We start from the raw sequence: 19,849 nt of genomic DNA on the forward strand, positions 1-19,849 counted from the left end.
CCTCTGCCACGCCGTGGCCTCTGCCATGCATCTGGGCCTCCTGGTCATCACACCTGTGGACTGAGCCTGTGTGGGCTACATCAAGTCCCCCAGCTTGTGGATTGCTTGACGTCCACCAGCCCAGCCGGCACCCAGGAAGTGGTCAAGGCTGGCAGTGGCAGGGGTGTAGCCTGCAGAAGCTGTGCTGTGTTTTGGCCCAGCAGCTCTGGGAAGACTGACAAAGATGTGGAGCTCGGGATGGAGGCCCTGGGCAGTGACAATCCCTGTAGGTAGGCACTGACTACCAGCCCCGGACAGCTTCAGAATGCATCTTTCCTGCTCCAACGCCTGCCGTGGCTGCCTAGTACTGAAGTCTAAATTTTCTTTCTGTGCTTGCTGGATTAGCATTCAATGTCCTACAAAAGAGTCTCCATTGATATACCTAGATTCCAAATGCTAATGATGATGATGATGATGATGATAATAATAATAATATTAGAATACCTACTGTTTGCTAGGCATTGTACTAAGTGCTTTACATGCATTATCTTACTTAATTCTTACAAAAGCCATATGACACTGCTATAGGTCTGATTCTTATTTTACAAATAGCCATAGCCCAGCCAAGATCTGCAACCTGACTCCAGAGCCAGACTTTTAGCCAGGAGGCCAGTCTACCTAATCTTACTGGGAGAATGAACTAGCATGTTGCCAGTAGAGAAGAGCCCAGGTCTGAGTGTCTGGAGAGCCGAGCCAGGCCTGGTTGCTCCATGACCTTTCTGTGTGACCTTGGCCAGACTCTCTTCTCTGGGCTTGCACCAGGCTTTCTCCAAGGCTGGCTCTGTATTCCAGGACTCAAGGTCTCAAAATTATGTAAGAAACCTATAAATCACCTTGATTTTATTTTTCTATTTCATTATTTTGCATCACACCATTGGTATATGTTCAATATAAAATAGAGAATTCAGGGTGGGGGAGGGAATAAATGAAGCTCCAGTTAGCCTTTTAGGGCGTATCTTTCTGGAGTATTTTTCCTACATAAATATTTACCAGAAGGGGATCAGGTAACCCTATTTCACCTAACATGTCTCTCAGTAGTGAATATTTTTTACAGTCTTATCCAGGTCTGTTATGGTTGTACTACGGATATTAAATGAGAACATCTAATTAGAGATGATGGTAAATAAATACCTGGCATTTACTGAAATCCACCCCCTGCCGAGTCCTGCCCTGAGCACTTGACTTGGCAGCCATCCCAGCAACCTTCTGAGGCAGGCAGTTCAGCCCCATTTTACAGATGAGGAAACAGGCCGGTCCCAGGACTCATGGCTTGTCATTGGCAGAGTTGAATGTGGACGCATGCCCAGCCCCTCCTGAGCCCTCCGCCCATGGGTTTACCCATTGGCCACCCTGCCATGTGCCTTACCTTGCATGTTCTCATGAGGCCCTGTGTCTTGGAGGCGGATTAGCGAGCTGGGTGCTGACCAATGAAGGAAGACCAATTAGGAGAAACCACCATAGTCTGTGGTAGCTGGGTGTGCAGCCTTGGACAAAGAAAGGGTGAGTGTTCCTGCTGGAAACAGCCCCTTCTCCTGGGCAGGAGAGGCACCTGCCTGCTAGAGTTTGCCAGAGCCTGTGCGGGATGAAATCTAGACTCTTAGCCAGACGGTTTCGCTAGCCTTCCAGAGTGTGGGTGGCTGAATCTTCTCCTTTTGGATCCTGGGGGACCTTGGATACAGTGCCTTTTATTCCTTAAGAGTTTCCAGGGTGCCAGGCGCCAGGCTACCCACTGTGGTTACCCTGAACTGTTGAGCCCTCTCAATAGCCTATAAAGTAGATCCCCTCTTCAGGGGGGGACGCTGAGGCTCAGAGAGGATAAGAGCCTTGTCCAAGGTCGTCTTCGCAGCTAATGTCTCAGAGTTGGGAGTGTTGGGGCATCCTGGGTCACATATGTTGGAGACTTAGCATGCGTCCAGGGCCTCTCTAAATATTTCGGATGTATTATTACCTTCGCAGCCTGAGTAGGTGGGTGCTATAATCGTCCTCATTTTACGGAAGAGGAAACTGAAACCTTTTGTATTTTTATAAATGTTAACCACAAACTCCTCTTTTAGGTGAAATCCTACACAGGGTGCCAAGTCAGGTGTCAAATCAAAGAAAGTTCTAGATATTGAAGTTGAGTGTGGGGCAGGGGAGGGAGGTAGAGAGTTCAGCCTCTCTCCGGAAGTCAGTGGTGTGGAAACTGAGGCCCGAGAGGAAAGAGACGTGTTCTGCTTGCACTGTGCTTTGGTAGCAACAAGGATTGGAACCCACTTTCCCCTTTTCCTGGGCTGGCCGGCCCCTCCCTCCCCTCAAAGGCCGCAGACTTGGCGACTAAACTTTATGTGGAAGAGATGTGTGGTTTGGATGAAGATAGGACTGGGGTATGCCCACTGGTTTTCAGGACAGCCAGGGGGAAGCCTGGAGGTTCCCAGAGGTGAGCTTTTGTGCCCCCTGGGGAGCTATTCACGTGTATCGTGCTCCTTTAAGCCCATAGGGACCCATAGCGAAGTCTTTGAGTGGAAGAGCCTGTCACATAACAAGACAGATGAAGCCAGCTCCACTTTAGACCCTGCGTTTTAGAGTTAGACCTCAATATGAACCCTGGCCTGGCTCCTGCCAGTTTCTCTGAGCCTCTGATTCCTCATCTGTAAAATGGGACATCATGTACCTTCCTCTCAGGGCAACTGAGAGCATTAGATGGTGCCATGCTCACAAGGTTTTTAGCTTTGTGCCAGCTGAGAGCGAGTGAGCATTCGCCTATATCGTTAAGTGACAATTCCCCAAGGGGACTGTTAACAGCCCGTGAGAAGGGCTCCCCATATGTTCCATTTAACAGATGAGGAAACCAAGGCCCAGAGAGGCTGAGTGTCTAGACCAGAGCTGCCCAGACAGGGAGCAGCAGAGATGATTCATGCCCCCTGACTCCTGTCCCCTGCCTTTCCCCCAGCCTTGGTGCCTGCTTCGGTGGCTATGCCTTGACTGAGGAAAAGGAATGAAGTGACTGGGAGGTAAATACAGCTAGAGCTCAATAAATGCCCACTTCAAAGCAGAAGTTGCAGTTCCGGGGGTTCCCGAGCTCCCTGGATCCTGGGTATTGGTGTGAACAGAACCATGTATTGATTTGTAGTTTGTAGAAACCCGGATTTGGCCTAGAGGGGCCCTAGGCAGCAGGGCCAAGATTAGGGTTCCTGAGGTGCAAAATTTAAGGGAGCACCAAAAAGCTCAGTAATCAATATAAATAACATAATACAAATTTAAAAATAATCAAAACCAATGTATGAACTTTGAAAACATGCTAAATGAAAAAAGCTAGTCCATTTATATGAAATAATCAGAAGAGCCAAATCCATAGAGACAAAGTAGATTAGTGGTTGTCAGGGGTGGGGAGGGGTGGGAATGAGGAGATTGGGGGTGATGGCTAAAGGTCTTGGTTTCTCATTGGGGGTGATGAAAACATTTTAAACATGATTATGATGGTGCATATACTAAAAACTGTTGAAATGTACACTTTAGGCGAATTGTGTGATGTGTGAATTATATCTCAATAAAGCTATTACCAAAAAGAAATCTAAATCAATGCAAAAATATCCATGATGAACAATATAGCAAAATTTTAAATAAGGACAGGACCAGTATTACTGATTTTTCCTTCTGCCTCAGGCCCAATGCAGCTTGGCACAGCACCGTTATTTATCCCATCTATTTAAAAATTTATTTTTTCATTCATTGTAGTTTTTTGGCATTCATTTAAAAATACTGTCTTAAAACATCGTTGATCCCGATTACTGAGTTTTTTGGGTATCCCCTAAAATTCTGCACTCAAGGACAGAGCCTTACTTCTTCACTCTGGTCCCCCAGGCAAACCCCTTGCTCTCCATGGGGCGGCTAAGCTCTGCCTGCCACTCCTTTCCTTCCTTCTCACAGCAGCATCTCCCCATTTGACAGATGAGGCCAGCGAGACCCACCCGAGAAAGGCTGTGAGTTGTTCACCGGGCATGAAGATCAGGTGGGAGTCTCTCTCCATGTCACCTTCTCCTCCAGCCCGAACATTCGGCTCCTTTGCCTTTCTCCCTTCTCCCCTGCCATCCCCTCTCCTTTGAGGTGGCTCCCTGGATCCTCCAGCAGCTCTCACTGAGCCCCCAGCTGCTCTCATCTTCTAAGTTGTCCTACACCAGAAAGAGCCTGTGTCCCCTCCCAGGCCCCAACCCATTCACAATGTCCCACTGCCCCCAGGATAACCCCAGGCTCCTGACTTAGCTTTCAGAGCCCGGCACAGCCTGCCACCTGTGGACCTTCCTTCCTTGTCCTATTGCCCACTGTTGCTGACTTCTAACTAGCAGATTTGGATCAGACACATATTTCTCGAATCTCTGCAATGCGTCAGCCACAGCCACGGCCCTTTCTCAGTTAAGCCTCCATCTCACTTAATCCTCTCAGTACCCTTACTAGGAAGAATTGTTGGCCCCATTTGACAGATGGAGAAACTGAGGCCCACAGAGAGGAGAGGACACTGCTAGGGGTCTGGAGCACAGGCGGGTGCACACCCAAGCTGGCTGACTGCACCAAACATTTTCTCGTCCACTGCTGGTGACCGAGATGCAGCGCCTTGTTCTGCTTCCTTTGTGGCCATGTGTACAGTACCTGGGGCCAAGGTCACTCCGCTCCAGTCCCTAATGTCCTCCACCCACTCTGACTTGAGTTCATGTCCAGGGTCATGTCCTGGCATGTTATGTCAATGTGAATGGACATCTTGATTCTTTCATAATGGTTCTATTATCTCTTGCTTTTATTTTCTTAAATAAAATCAGAACACACATATCATGCTCCAGAATATGCCATCAAACTTTCCCTGGTATAAACCCCTGGCACTCTTGTCTTCGATGATGGAGAGAGAGAATGGGCAGGCATGGGGGCCCAGGCCCCTCCTGAGGCGGGAGTACAGCTCCTTGGGTCCCTGGAGCCATAGTCTGTGGATAGCCCTCCAGAGCCCAGGAATTAGAACAGGAAAAAATGACATCCGATTTAATGGCCCAATTTAATACTTCTTATAGGGGTCAATGTAGGTGACAGATTGCAGCAGCTGGGCTCCGGTCACCAAGAGAAACCACATATATCTTTATATCATATTTCAGCTGCTACAGATTTCTCATCACTACATGCAAATTGCAGTCATTATGATGCTCGCCCCTCATCTTGTTATTTATTGCTCTAATAAAGGAACATATGGGTTACTATATCACAGCATTTTTTATCAGTGTCGTTAGCCAGATTTTACTATAATTGGTATCCTTTTAATCTTCCACATTTTATACCACTTAAAAACGCTCTTCTGGGAAGGGGCCCACAGGTTTCACCAGATGGCCGAAGGGTTCCCCAGCATAAGAAGGGAAGAACCAATTAGGCTTGGGGTCGAGTCCTGACGCCTCCCTCCACTGCTGTGAGTGTGGGCAGCCGCCTCCCCTGTCTGTTTCCTATTGCGGCCTGGTCCGAGGGCAGCTTTCTGCCTCATGATTGTTTAGGGAGGTCAGCAATGGTGCTGGATGCTTTCTGCAGTGATATTCATCTGGCCATTAGGTGTGGCGCTGAGCTGCTCTATCATGCCCTACAGGTAGGTGGGTGCTCCCACAGCCACCTGCACATCCGCCATCCCAGCATCCATCCCTCCTCTCTGTGGCTTGTCCGCCTCTCCTGTGTCTGTTGCCGTGACACTCCATACAGGCAGGCCTGAGTCACCTAAGGAATAACAGTATGTAATTGTAGCTAGTGTCACCCTGTGCCAGCCTCACAACAACTAGCCAGGTAGGTGCTGTTTTGCATTTTTATTCCGGAGATGAGGCGAATGAGGCTGAGAGAGAAGTCCCTGGCTCAAGGTCACACACAGCTGGAGAGTGGAGGAGGCCCAGATTGCCTCTGAGTTTGTCCAGCTCTTGACCCCAACACTCTATGAGCATTGCATTCCCCATGCCTGGTCTGGGTGGTTGCCCTGGAAATAGTCCTTGAATGCTGAAATCAGTGCCCCAGGCAGTATTTCCCATAGCAGGAGAGGAGGAGACCACACTTATTCATGTAGATCCCTGGGCTTCATCTCATGACTTCCAAACTGGACTATCTGGGGCCAGGATCCTGGAATATGTCTTTTAACAATTTCAGGAGATTCTGATGCCCTGGGAAGTTCAAGAACATCCTAAAGGGAAGAAAGAACATTGATACAGTAACAAAGCTCTGTTCCGAGTGCTGCGTATCAGTTCATCTAGTTAATCCTCACTACTGCTGTTCGCATTCCCATTTCACAGACAAGGAAACTGAGGCACAGAGAAGTAGGTGACACCTCCCTTCTTCCCCCAGGGCTGTATTGCCAGCTATCAGCAGAAGCAGGACTGGAAGATAGATTTGTGGACTCCTACTCCGGTGCTCATTTCCTCATGTTTGGCAGTTTCTTGGCAGAGGAATGGAGACAGAGTCCTGTGTGGGGGGTGGGGTGCTGCAGGTGCAGGAAGCCCCAACTCCCAAAAGGTCACTCTGGGCCTTTCCTGTTTAATTGTTTAACCCAGCAGGAGCCCCAGGTGTTCTCAAGCAGGAAGCCCAAAGCAGGGGCTGTGCCAGGTGCTAGGGGCAAGGCTGGGAGACAGATTCCTGGAGTTAGAGCTGGTTACTGCCCTGAGCAGCTACATAACCTTGGACAAATAGCATCCCCATCTGTGTATTAGGAAGGGTAAGGATTTGGGGGCTTGGTTAAGAGCTTGGGTTCTGGTACCAGACAGACCTAGCTTCTACTTCAGGCTCAGCCAGCTGTGTGACCTCGGGCTAAGCACTTCACCTCTCTGAGCCTCAGCTGTCAAATGGAGCTAATAATAGTGTCTGCCACCTAGGGTTGTTGTTAGAGGCAAAACGTACATTACAGTGCCAGGCCCACACAAGTCTCTTTCTTTAAGTCTTTATTTGATCGTAGACCAGACATGGATGCTGCTTTTTTTAAGAAAAAAAAATCAACTATTGATTTTTTTCCCGAGTTGTATATTTTTCTCTCAACCACCAAAGGCTGGACACGAATCCTTCTACTGGCCCTTCTAAGATGGGGCCCAGAACCCAAATATATGCTGGGCTTCACCACAGCTCACTGTATTTGCATTTCATGGACTTGTCTTTTCATCACACAGGCCAGGGGGTTTGGCAGACTATGGCCTGCAGGACAATAGGTAGTAGCAGCCTTTTCTTGGAACTTGGCCACACGCATTTGTACGTGTGTCGCTTAGGGCTGCTCTCATGCTACAAAGGCAGAGTGGAATAACTGCACCGGAGACCGCTGACCACAAGACAAAGTCACGGGCTTTCTGGCCCTGTATAGAAGTAATGTGCCGATGCACCTCACCAGGCCACTCGTTTCTCAGGTCGTGTGCCCCTCCAGTGTCCATCCCTGTGCTGTGATGACAGTGATCGTAATACTCGGTGCCAACATTTTTGCAGGTCGACTCCGTGCCAGGCCCGATGGAAGTTATGGAGTTCCACATGATTCTTTCCTCCAGGTGTTATTCTCATTTCTCAGATGAGAACACGAAAGCAGAGAGAGCTGTCCCAGACTGACCCGGGACGCACAGACTCTGAGTGGGGGAGCTGGGATGTAACCCTGGGCCTCATTACCTGCCACCCTCAACTTGTGCCTAACAGTGCTGAGCTGGACTTCTGAGCAGGAGGTGGGGCAGGCAGCATGGGGGGCAGGTGCTGCCTTGGTTGGTTTAGGTAAAAAATGCAAAGCAAGTCAGAAGAGAGAGATCCTGGATCTAGGAGCATGGGCTACAGAGAGAGAGGCGGAGAAAGACTCAGATTTTCCTCCTGGCTTCCTACTTACCAGCTGTGTGGCCTTGGGCAGGTGATCTCACCTCTTTGAGCCTCAATAAATGGATAGTTAATTAAGGGAGAGTGAAATAGGGTAATGGCGGGGGCAGGGGGCAGTGTGAAGACAAAATTCAATGACGTGTACAAAATCCTTAGCTCAGTACCTCACATATAATAGTGCTCAATAAATCAGACCTCATTTTTAAGGCAGTGTGCTGGCCTGACTTCTCTTCATCCCTCCTGAACTACTCCATGCACTTTAATGCTCAAGCCACCTCCAGAACAGCGGAATTATTTTTCTCTTGCCCTATGGACTCTGGCAGGCTTTTCTTGGCTGGCTTCCTGCTGGAATGGGTCAGAGGCATCTGTTCCCCAGGGGCCCTTCCAGAGAGAGCCTTGGTCTCCCCAACTCAGCACTGGAGGGTTGGGGCTAGGGTTGGTGAGGTCAGCAGGGGGCCATGGCGACGGAATGTTTGGGAGCTGGTTCTCACTAGAAGGGCTCGCAGGGCTGATGGCTGAGCTCCAGCACATGGGCACTGGGCACCCCTCCAAGGCCACTCTGTAAGTGCAGTGACCTGCCACCTTAGCTGGCAGTGTGTCCTCCAGCACCCCTCCCTTTTCTTGGGAACCTCTTGATCTACTACTGAGCGTGGAGAAATGCTGAGTTAGAAAGTTCAAACGAATTTGAACCCAAATCAATGTGGTCTCAGTGTAAAGGTGACCTCTTTCTATGACCCGCACTGGCACAGTTCTCCATCCCACCATGGGCATTTCCTCCCAAGCATCTATGACAGATGTACTTACTGTGTCATATGCTGATTTCCTTGCTCCATGAGGGCGGGGGCCTGTGTCTGCTATCCCTGGTGTGTCAGAGCATCTCGATCAGTACCGAGCACACAGTAGGCGCTCAGTAAACATTTGCAGAATGAATGAATCTGGGTCTAAAGAGATCTCAAAGACTGATCAGCCCTCCCCCCAACCCCTTGCTTCCAGCGGTCATTCAGAGCAGCCAGCTGGGCAATGGAAGGAACGAGCAAAGCCTCCTCCCATCCCCTCCTGCTGCCCCCATTTCATGAGCCGCCATGCAATGCGCGGGACATCATCTTGGGGCAGAGCCAGGTTTGGAACCTGGCTTTTCTTCTTACTAGTTGTGGACTTCTGATAACTACTTCAACCCTCAGAGCTTCAATCTCCATATTATCAGATGGAGATAAACATCTCCACCTTAAAAGTTTCTACTGAGGATGAAATTAGAAAACGAAAGCCAACATGTAAATAGCACTCACTGTGCGCCAGGTGCTATTCTAACATGCTCTGACTTATTGGCACCTTCCAGTGCTTCTGTGAGGCTAGGTCCTTGTTCACAATGGCCACATTTCAAGGGCGCAGGTGCCACATGTGCGCTTTCTATGAGGCAGTGTTAATCATCCCCATTTTATAGACAAGGAAACTGAGGCTCAGAGAGAGTAAGTGACTTGTTAAGGTCACACAGCCGGTAGCCAATAGAGCTAGGATTTGAGCCCAAGCAGCCTAGCTCCCTACTATCCCTGCCATATAAAATTTTTTTAAAAATACTAGTTTGATGATTACATAGAAAGACAATACAATGATACCACGAAAGTATGTTTTCAGGAGAAAAATGTTATCACCTGCCACCAGAATACCACCCCCGGTGGCATTTTGAGTCTTTTTCCTTCTTGTCTTTTTTCTTTCTTTTTTTTTAACCTGTGGTATGCACTTGCTGGTTGGTTCGGTTGATTTGGTGTTCACTTTTTTGACAAAGTTATGCTTACCTGGCACCCACATGGGTCCATATCATCCATAAATTGGAGAGCCAGGGCCCTCACTCACCCTCTTACCAGAGGATAAAACGAGGTAGGGCATGGAAAGCCCTTGGCCTGGTGTTGAACACACAGTGGTGAATAATAAATGCTGATATTCCTCCTATAAGGAAAGGAGGGCTCTCTCATCCCCACCCCCATGCTTCTCATTTGTCTTCTAAGTCAGCGCCGTCCAACAGAACTATGTACAAATGATGGGACCGTTCTAGGCCAGGAGTCCGCAAACTGTAAATGTCCAGAGAGTAAATATTGCAGGTTTTGTGCAGCACATAGGGTTTGTGTTGATGCTTTTCTTCCCTTTCTCTCCCCCTTCTTCTCCCCTCCCTCTCGTTCTCCTCTCTTTATCTTAAAAAAATATTTAAAAGCCATTCTCATCTGGCAGGCCAGACAAAAACAGGCCAAGGGCCAGTTCGCCCACCGCATTCAGATCTGCACTGTTAGTACAGTAGCTACTGGCCACCATATGACTGGACACTTGAAACGTGGCCAGTGCAAGTGAGGGGGTGAATTTTAAATTTTCGTTAATTTTACTTTAAATTTAAATACCTACGAGTGGCTAGTGCTTCACTTTGGATGCAAAGTCCTAAGTGACTAAAGGCTCTGACAGCCTTGTGCCTTTGGCCTGAAAGGCCGAGCTCTCTGGCATTTCAAGGGCCGCTCAAGGGAAGCTGGGCTCAAGCCATCTTGCCTCTGGAAGAGCTTCAAGTGCCTGGTCCTTAATTGTTCTTATTTATTCCAAGAGGCAAGTCTCCCATCATTGGCCACCCATGTCCCAGGAGTGCCAGGCCTATGTATTCTGTAGTTTGGAGGCGGGGCAGGGGCCTGGTTGCTTTGGTAACACCTGGAAACCCTTTACCATCTGGATTTAGATGTACTAATTGAGCTGGTGTTTCAGGGATCAAAAAAAAAAAAAAAAACTAGGTAGAAGCAAGGAGTCAGGGACTAGGAAAGAAGAGAGGACAGGGAAATGTAGCAACAGCCTATACCTAGCTCATTTTCATTGTGGAACAAATAAAATAATAGCTGAGGTTTTCGAGTACTTGCTATTATCTTGTCAAAACTTTTCAACAGCCCATTTTATAGAATGGGAAAACTGAGGCTCAGAGGAGTGACAGTCTATGTAGTCAGCAGGTCATCCAAGAACTGTGTTCTTAACCAGCCTGCCTCCTGGAATGGGACCAAGAGGGGGCACGCTGAGCCTCAGACTCAAAATGTGATTCCGTGAAGTGAGTTCCCCTCAGCCTCAATTGCCCCATCAGTAAAATGTGCTGGCAGAGACCCAAGGGCTCCACAGTGCCTTCGCTCAGATCTCAGCTCATGCTTCTCTGCCTGAGACCATTTGCGTTCAGACCCCAGCTGTGACATCATGGGCTGAGATGGTCTCCCCCTGTAGTACAGCTTGTCTTCCAGAGTACTCGCTCCCAAAAACACTATTTTTTGCCCTTGGGGAGCCTGACATCCCCCTCTGCCTATCTGAAGGGGCCCAGCCCCTCTACAGCACCTACCCATCTCCTCTGCTCTACAGAGGTCAGTCAGTGGACAGCCTTGGCAAGTGGTCACTAGGGGTGGAGCCCAGAGATGAGAGTGCCCAGTGAAGTTAAGTGCAGCCCAAAGAGCCCCAGAGGCCTGGCTCCTTCTGAGACAGCCCTAGGCACAGCCACCTGCACACGCCGAGTCTCCATTATTGGGCAGCCAAGCAAACCCCCCACCTGTCCCACCTTCCCCGCCCCCCCCCCCCACCACCCCGCTCCATGCAGCATTCTGTCTGTTAGAAATCTGGTGCTAGACAAAGCTGGATCTCAGCAGCATGGGGAGGGCAGGCCTGTGCTCCTCCATGTCTCTTAGGAAGCTGATTCTCCTGGTGATAGAATAAAGAAGGCCGAGTCCCAGAGCGGGCAGGGTCTCTTACCCCAGAGTTCCCAAGCAGATTCAAGGCCAGAATCCAAACCGTCTGCGTCCCATTTTACCAGTGCTAGTGTTTTTGGTGTGCTCTCTCTGCTCACTCAGCACTTCACACACAAGTTCCTGAACCTTATAATAGCTCTCTGAGAAAAGGTTATTATTATCCCTTTTTTATTTTCGGAGGAGAAAATAGAAACTCCGAATGGTGAAGTCCCTTGTCCAGATCACCAGCTGGCAAGTGTCAAAGGCAGTATTTGAACCTGGGCTTTAAGGGCTCCAAGTCCAAGGCTCTTACCCAGCCTTCTCACTGCCAGGATGTCAGGACATCTCCCTTGACAGGGTCCAACAGGGTAGTGGGATGGAGGGCAGGCCCGGGTTCCTGGGCTGGGCTCTCTGGCCCCTCCTAGAATAGCTCTGGGTCCCTGGCTCTGGGTGGCCAGGAAGCTGCCTTCTGCTTTGCGGGTTCTCAGCTGCCAAGTCGCCCTGCTTTTGCTTCTCAAGCCAGCCTTCAGATCTTGCCAGCAGCCAGCTTATGAGGAGAGGTTCTCTAGCTATTTTCCCCCGTTCAGAGAGGCCAAACTCCATCTGTCCCAGAAGACTCATCTTTGCCAGTCACTTCTAGAACCCTCCCAGCAGCCCTTTGAGGTCAGTGGACCCACCTTTCTTTGCAGCTGAGGAAACTGTGGCTTAGCTGGAGGAAGTGACTCTCCCAAAGCCACATGGCCAGGAAATGCCATGGCCCCTCAGCAGTTTCAACCCCAGGCCCGAGACTGTTGTGTTCCCTTGGCTCTGGTGTTTATTTTCCATTTGCTGCTGACTAAGGAGCCCTGGGGAGCCCAGGCCCTTACGGGTGGATTGGTCCAGCTGCAAACCAGGTCCTTTGGTGGTTTTGGCTGCACCACATGTCTGAAGAGGAATACCGTCTTCACACTTCCTTCCCTCCAGGCCCTTCACTCTTCCCTAGGCTGCTGGCTGTTCCCTTTGCCAGGAACACCTTCCTCTCTCCTCCACCTGGCTGTTCCAAACTCCATCTGTCCACTGTTCAGAACTCGGGACGAGGGCTGCCTCCTGTAGGAAGCCTTCCCTCACCTACTCAGTAGAACCCATCACTCCCTCGCAGGTGTGGACTCACGGTGTGCATGGACGTGGGGGCTGAGGCTATATCTTTTAGCTCCATAGTCCAACTCCCAGAAACAGTAGGTGCTCAGTAAATGTTAGAATAAATGAATAGCCAGTAATCATGGTTGAAATCTTTCAAATGCTCCCGACCTTCCAGGTGCATTCTTAAGTTCTTAAGAGGGTCATTTAATATTCATGATTAACTTTTGACATTGACACTCATAAGCCCATTTTACAGATGGGGCTCAGAGAAGTGAAGTCTGTTGCCCAAGCTCACACAGCCACACAGGAAGTGGCAGAGTTGGGATTCAAACCAAGCCTGCCTTACTCTCTGAAGGCCCAGAGACCTCGGGCCCTCACTTTGATTCTGGAAGGAGATGGGAGAGGAAGCAAAGTCTCAGAAACAGAGCAACAGCAAGGCAGAGAAGGCCTGGGGTGATTAGAGGTTGGCTGAGTGTCCGTCCAGTGTCTGAGGCTGCATTTTCTGTACTGGACAGCAGTTGTAAAATCGAAGAACCTTAAGGATAAACTAGGGAGGAGATCTGTCATTTGAGGTGACCAGAGAAAGGGGTAGCTGGGCTGGGTGGGCCCTACTTTTCAAACAAGTTCCTATCTATAGACTTATCACTAAAGTCTAATCATCTTTATTAGCGGTGCCTGGGAGGGTTGAGAACATAGGCTCAGGGTCATAATCATGTCCTGAGTCATCCTTTCCGTTGGTTCCAGTGTCACCCCCATAGTCTCAGTATCCCTGAGGTTTCCTGGGACACCAGCAGGAGCCTCCAGGCTGACCTGCCTACCTCTATGCTCGCCTACAGGACCTTTCCCCAGGGGCTGCCCCTAGAGTAAGTCCGTATCCTTCCCCTGTCCCCTTGCCTTGCAGCTACCTCCTGTCTTCCCGCTCCCTCCCCTCCAGCCCCAGCAGTCTCCTCTCAGGTTCCTGAACACCCCACACTCTCCTCCATCTCGAATCGTTGCGCTCTCTGTGCCCTCTGCCTGGAGCACCCTTCCTACACATCTTCACATGGCCAGCTCCTCCTCATTTAGGTCTTGGCTCGAATGTCACCTCCTCCGAGAGGCCCTCTCTGCTTGGTCCCTCTCATAGCGTTCAGCTCATTTCTTTGCAGGTTGTTACCACAGCCTGCCGTAGCATGTATACCGTTTACATCCTCGACTAGGACATAAGCTCCCTGAGGCCAGAGGCCTGGCTGTCTCATGTCCCCAGCCCTGAGCACAGTGTCTGGCACCTTTTCGTGTTTCATAAGTATTTAATGAATGAAGATGGGATGAATGGGTGGGGATTTGAGAAGAAACCCAGACCAGGATATTCTGCACCTTCTCCTGAAAAACAGCTCCTACAGCTGCAGAGTGTGGTCATTTAGAGCAGACTCCAGAGCTGGCTGGCCGTGATCTGTCTGAATCTCAGACTCTGGCTTGACTACTTTCCAGTTAGGTGCCTGTGAGCAACCTTGCCATACCTCAGTTTCCTCCTCTCTCATAGCACTAACTCTGTACCAGGCCCTGCTCATTCAGCCAAGACATAGTCCATAAATATTTATTGAGCACCTAGCAGGTACCAGGCACTGTGCTAGGAGCTGGGGAGACAGCCGTGAGCAAAACAAGCAAAATCCGTGTCCTTGTGAAATGACGTGCTGCTGGAGTCTGACATTATTATTGTCCACATTTTGATAATCAGTTTAAAAGTAATTACTACTCTGTCCATTGATAAGATGAGGCAACTGAGGCATTGAGAGATGAAGGAACTGAGCAAGATCCCACAGCTAGGAAATGGCGAAAAGAGATTTGAACCTAGGCCGTCTGGCTCCAGCATCCTCTGGGGTGAGAATAGCACCTACCCCGAGGGTGGTTGGAAGATCTCATGTGTTAAGATAGATGAAGTGCCCGGTTTGGTGAGCGAGTGCTCTGCTGTGACTGTCCGCATCCTCACGTTTGCTGTCATTGGGGTCTGTATGGCAAAGGGCTCCCTGACCACGTGTACCCTTCTCTTTCCTCAGATGTGAGTCCGGCGGGCCTCCCATTGACCTGTCGCTGAAGCAGGCCCCCCACCCCAGGCCCACTATGCGCCTGTCGGTGCGGAGGGCGCTGCTGGCAGCCGGCTGTGCCCTGGCCCTGGTACTGGCGGTTCACCTGGGGCAGCAGGTGCTGGAGTGCCGGGCAGTGCTGGAGGGTCCGCGGAGCCCCCGGTGGGCCATGCGACCAGAGCAGGAGGACTTGGTGATGACGGGCATGGACCACGTGGAGTACCGTTATGGCAAGGCCATGCCGCTCATCTTCGTGGGTGGCGTGCCCCGCAGCGGCACCACACTGATGCGTGCCATGCTGGATGCCCACCCCGAGGTGCGCTGTGGGGAGGAGACCCGCATCATCCCCCGCGTGCTGGCTATGCGCCAGGCCTGGTCCAAGTCGGGCCGTGAGAAGCTGCGTCTGGACGAGGCCGGCGTGACAGATGAGGTGCTGGACGCCGCCATGCAGGCCTTCATCCTGGAGGTGATCGCCAAGCACGGAGAGCCTGCCCGTGTGCTCTGCAACAAGGACCCCTTCACCCTCAAGTCCTCGGTCTACCTGTCGCGCCTATTCCCTAACTCCAAGTTCCTGCTGATGGTACGGGACGGCCGGGCCTCTGTGCACTCTATGATCACGCGCAAGGTCACCATTGCAGGCTTCGACCTCAGCAGCTACCGTGACTGCCTCACCAAGTGGAACAAGGCCATCGAGGTGATGTACGCCCAGTGCATGGAGGTGGGCAAGGACAAGTGCCTGCCTGTGTACTACGAGCAGCTGGTGCTGCACCCCAGGCGTTCCCTCAAGCTCATTCTCGACTTCCTTGGCATCGCCTGGAGCGATGCTGTCCTGCACCATGAGGACCTCATTGGCAAGCCTGGTGGCGTCTCCTTATCCAAGTGAGTGGAGCCCCCGATGCTCCACCTAGACCCCTAGTCCTGGAGCCAGAGGCACTAGGTGGGAAGATGGTCTCTGCCTCTCCGAGCTGTGTGGCCTTGGGCAAGTCACTGTGCCTCTCTGAGTCTCAGCTGCCTCTGTTGTAGTGGAGAAGATCTGAGAAGAGGGCTGGTCAGGAACAGGGCCTTGAACCGGATCTCCCAACTCATAATTCTGTGGCGTTGAGCAAATCACTGTACCTCTCTGTGGCTCATCTTCATTATCCAAAAAAAGGGGGGCAGTCGCTTTTCTCTTTTCTGACAAAATCAGCAAACTTTGAATATGCTTCGTAGTAAGGCTGTAGTGGGTAAAGGTTAAGAACATGAATTCTGGAACCAGGCTGTCTGGATTCAAATCCCATCTCTGCGACTTCCTAGCTGTGTGACCTTGAGCAACTGGCTGAACCCCTCAGTGCCTCCATTTCCTTATCTGTAACATGGGGCTATGATCCATCTACCTTATAGATAGATACCTATCAGCATCAAATAGGGTAATACATGTTAGGGGCTACTATCAGTTATTATTGTTATCATTGTTAGTGTTGATATTGCTTTTATTGGAATACTCGTCATCCGCAACCTCACTACCATTTAATGAGTGCCTGCTATGTGGCAAGCACTGAGTTAAGCCCCCAACAAACATCATTCCTTTAATCACCACAGCAACTGGAAGACACAGGAACTTCACTTATCCTATTTTATTGATGAAGAAACTGAATCTGAGAGAGGAGTTACTGGCCCTGGGGCCACACAGCTGGCAAAGCGTGGTGCCGAGACTTAAGCCCAGGTGTGAAGGACTCCAGAGCCTGTCCTCTCTCATGCTCTCCATGTCCAGAACTTCCCCTCCTCCCATTCTCCTTCTGTCCCTTGTTCTCTTCCTTCCTCCTTTGGGAAGAAAGCGCAGGGTCAAAGTGTGCTATCTCTGTGCCAGGTTGGAGCATCCTGGAGATCCTAGAGAAAGAGCAGTCCTTCCCAGGATGCGCCTCCCCATTTTCTTCACGGCTGGACCCTGTCAGGCTCCATTCCCAAAAGCTCCTGAGTGGAGCTGGGGGGTTACAGCAGCTCTTTCTGAGCAGTGAGTGAAGTGCCCATGTGCTGAGTACCCTAGCCGGTTGGTGCTGGAGCTGGGGTTTTGTAAATTCTCATGGCAAAACACCATATTGCCAAAGGAATACATCTTTATTGCAGGGAAGTGGGAAAACACAGTAAACAAGAAAAGAAAACAATCCATAATTCCATGACTCAGATTTTGACATACGGCCTGTTGGACCTTTATCAGGGAACACTGATAAAACATTTTCCTCTGTAACCTTTTTCCACTTTGTATTTGGGACCACTTGCCCATGGCCCCCAACACTTCTCTGTGATGTCATTTTGGATGGCTGCATAATAATCCACTACACAGATCACCATGTTTAATATCCCCTATTTTTAGACACTGTGGTTATTTCTAGTTTTATTGACTCATATCAAGCTTTTCTCACATTCATGTTCTGGGTTGTGTCTGTGTTATTTCTATCCACAAAGCCCCGGAAATAGAAGGGTTGTAGCAAAGGCCAAGTACATATTTAAGATCTTTGACACACCGACTGGAGTTGAGACTTAAATCCAGGTCTGCAGACTTCAAATCCATGCTCTTCCCACCAGTCCACACCCCTTCACCCTCCCCTGCTCTCTCCCCATCCTGTCTGTCTTTTGCTACATCTTTTTGTATCTGTTCTTCTCCAAGTTACCTCTTATTGGGATGGAAGCATCTGGAAATAGACCCTCCAGCCTAGGAATTCCCCACCCTCCATCATGGAAGGCCCGCAAACTGGTAGAATCTCCACGATTCTGATGGCTGAATAAGCCTGTTATAGGGGAATGTAAGGAACTGTGTTTAAGATGATGGCGTTTCATTGTAACAGCAAAAATTTGAAAACAACAGAAGTGTCTGTCTTTAGGAGAATTGAAAAATAAGCAACAGAAGAATACTACACAGCTGGAAAAAGAAGGCAGTGTTGAGTAGAAAAAAATAGTTTCCAATAAATAGAGCATATAGTTTCTGTTTTAGAACTACAGACAAAACCACAGACTTTCTGTGTGTATGTTTGTGGGAGAGGGAGAGAGAAAAAGGTAACACTAAGACATAACAGGCTACGGCCATGCCACCCTGAACATGCCTGATCCCATCTGATCTCAGAAGCTAAGCAGGGTCAACCCTGGTTAGGACTTGGATGGGAGACCAATTAGGAAGACCAGGTGCTGTAGGTATAAAAAATAAAAAATAAGGGATTGTTAGCTAACAAGGTCCTTGCAATCTGTGAGGTCAACCAAGGGTTGCCTCACCTAAAAAAAAAAAAAAGGGGGGCCTTACAATGTACCATATACTCTTCTATTATTAACTCATTCACTTGCCAGAACAGCCCAATGAGGTGGGTGCTGTCATTATTCCCATTAATAGATGAGAAAACTGAGGCTCAGAGAGGTACAGTAACTCTCCCAAGGCCACACAGCTGGTGTTGGTACAGCTGCTGTTTGAACCCAGACAGACTGGCTCCTGAGTCTGCTCTTAGCCACTCTAATTTAAAGCATAGATAAAGGATTTAAAGGATGCGCTCCAGAATGCAAAGACTGGGTCCCTATAGGGAGCTGACAGACAGGGAGTTGTGACCACAGGGACTCTTAGCTTACAAGTAGCGTTTTCTAATTATTGCTCAAGAAAAAATTATTCATCTTAGTCACATAAATAAAAACTTAGTTTTAAAAAGTAAGAGATGATAGGGAAGTAGAATTTAAGCCCAATTGTGTGTCCTGCCTAATACTTTCTTCTGGCTTCCCACCACATGCTCCAATCCCTATTGTACAGAGGTAAGATGAGGCCAAATGACCCGCCCGTAGTCTCCCAGTTGATGGGGGCATAGCTGGCTGAGGGCCAGGTCTCTCCAACCTTTCCTGTTGCCCCAGAGTGACTGAGTAGGGAGTCTGCCTGGGCCCCATCCAACCTGTCCTCTCTCTCTAGGATTGAGCGATCCACAGACCAGGTCATCAAGCCTGTGAACCTGGAAGCACTCTCCAAGTGGACCGGTCACATCCCTGGGGACGTGGTGAGGGACATGGCCCAGATTGCTCCCATGCTGGCTCGGCTCGGCTATGACCCCTATGCAAACCCACCCAACTACGGCAACCCTGACCCCATCGTTGTCAACAACACACACCGGGTGAGTGCATGGGCACATGTGGAGGCATGCCCTTAGGCGATGGCAGGGATGCAAGCTCCTGCTGAGAAAACAGTCTCTAGATTGCTAAGCAGCTGGTTTGTTTCTATCTTATGGACATAGGGGATCCTATGACTGCTTGTATTTCCATTTTTGCTTGGGCCACAAGGAAGCTCAGAGCCAACTGGTAGCCTCTCTCTCCCTAGCATCTAATAGCAGGCCTATTTGCACACTAATTTCATTTAATTTCTCTACTCTTATTTACCATTTCCCCCCTGTTTCCCCAGCTGTTTGATGTTTATAAAGCCTTTCAACTCTATGTTGAGACTGGGTACAAATCAACCATTGGTCCCTTTAATGCTTGCATAAGATTCACTGTTGATTTCTCAGTCACTTATGAGTTATGGGCAATTTAAGTTACTTTTTAAGTTCTCCTTAGTTAGGGTAGTCAAGGGAAATCTTGACAAGATGTTTTGAAATCATAAAAGGCTAATTCATGGTCTTATTTACATGTTACTGTAACAGCTTTGAGTTTACTTTGGGTGCTGTGTTCTCACTTCCCTAGAGACACTAAGTTAATGAAATATTTGAAAAAGGGACCCAGGTCTGAGGAAGGGCCTTTTAGTTCTTACACTATTAAAACCCAGAGTCTTAATTTAAGCCAAGCTCAGCATTTTAATTACGGTGCCGATTATAGAAAGTACACAGTTCCTTTTATTGAACCACAAAGAAAAAGAAAGTTATTCCTTTCTCAAGTCTCCTCTAATCCTTCATTGACTCCAGGAGAAAGACTCCGTTTGGTGCTAACAAGTCGTTTACACCTCTCCGACATGTGCAGGCTGTCTTTTTAACAGAGAATTTACAAACATTGAGCTTTGGGGGCCCTGCCCTTGTGATTGAGCTATAAGCCCATCTGTGAGTCTCATCACTTCCTCTTCCCATGACATCAGTGGACTTTACAAACATCTATTTATGAGAA

General features: G+C 49.3%; 1 protein-coding gene and 1 pseudogene across 2 annotated transcripts in view; both read left to right on the forward strand.

Moving 5' to 3' along the window:
• The window catches only part of TPST2 (tyrosylprotein sulfotransferase 2), a 48,875-nt gene that overhangs the window by 21,808 nt on the left and 7,218 nt on the right, over positions 1 to 19,849 (forward strand). For both annotated transcript variants that reach the window (XM_016129669.2, XM_036220757.1), the window contains 2 exons: positions 14,732 to 15,637; positions 18,675 to 18,873. In XM_016129669.2, the coding sequence (XP_015985155.2) occupies positions 14,796 to 15,637; positions 18,675 to 18,873 (1,041 nt within the window). In that variant the 5' untranslated portion in view covers positions 14,732 to 14,795. Of the gene's footprint in view, positions 1 to 14,731; positions 15,638 to 18,674; positions 18,874 to 19,849 lie in introns of those variants that run through there.
• Positions 17,808 to 17,926, forward strand: LOC118603619 (annotated as a pseudogene).

The sequence above is a fragment of the Rousettus aegyptiacus genome, unplaced genomic scaffold (genome assembly GCF_014176215.1).
Source record: "Rousettus aegyptiacus isolate mRouAeg1 unplaced genomic scaffold, mRouAeg1.p scaffold_m13_p_5, whole genome shotgun sequence".
Taxonomy (NCBI): domain Eukaryota; kingdom Metazoa; phylum Chordata; class Mammalia; order Chiroptera; family Pteropodidae; genus Rousettus; species Rousettus aegyptiacus.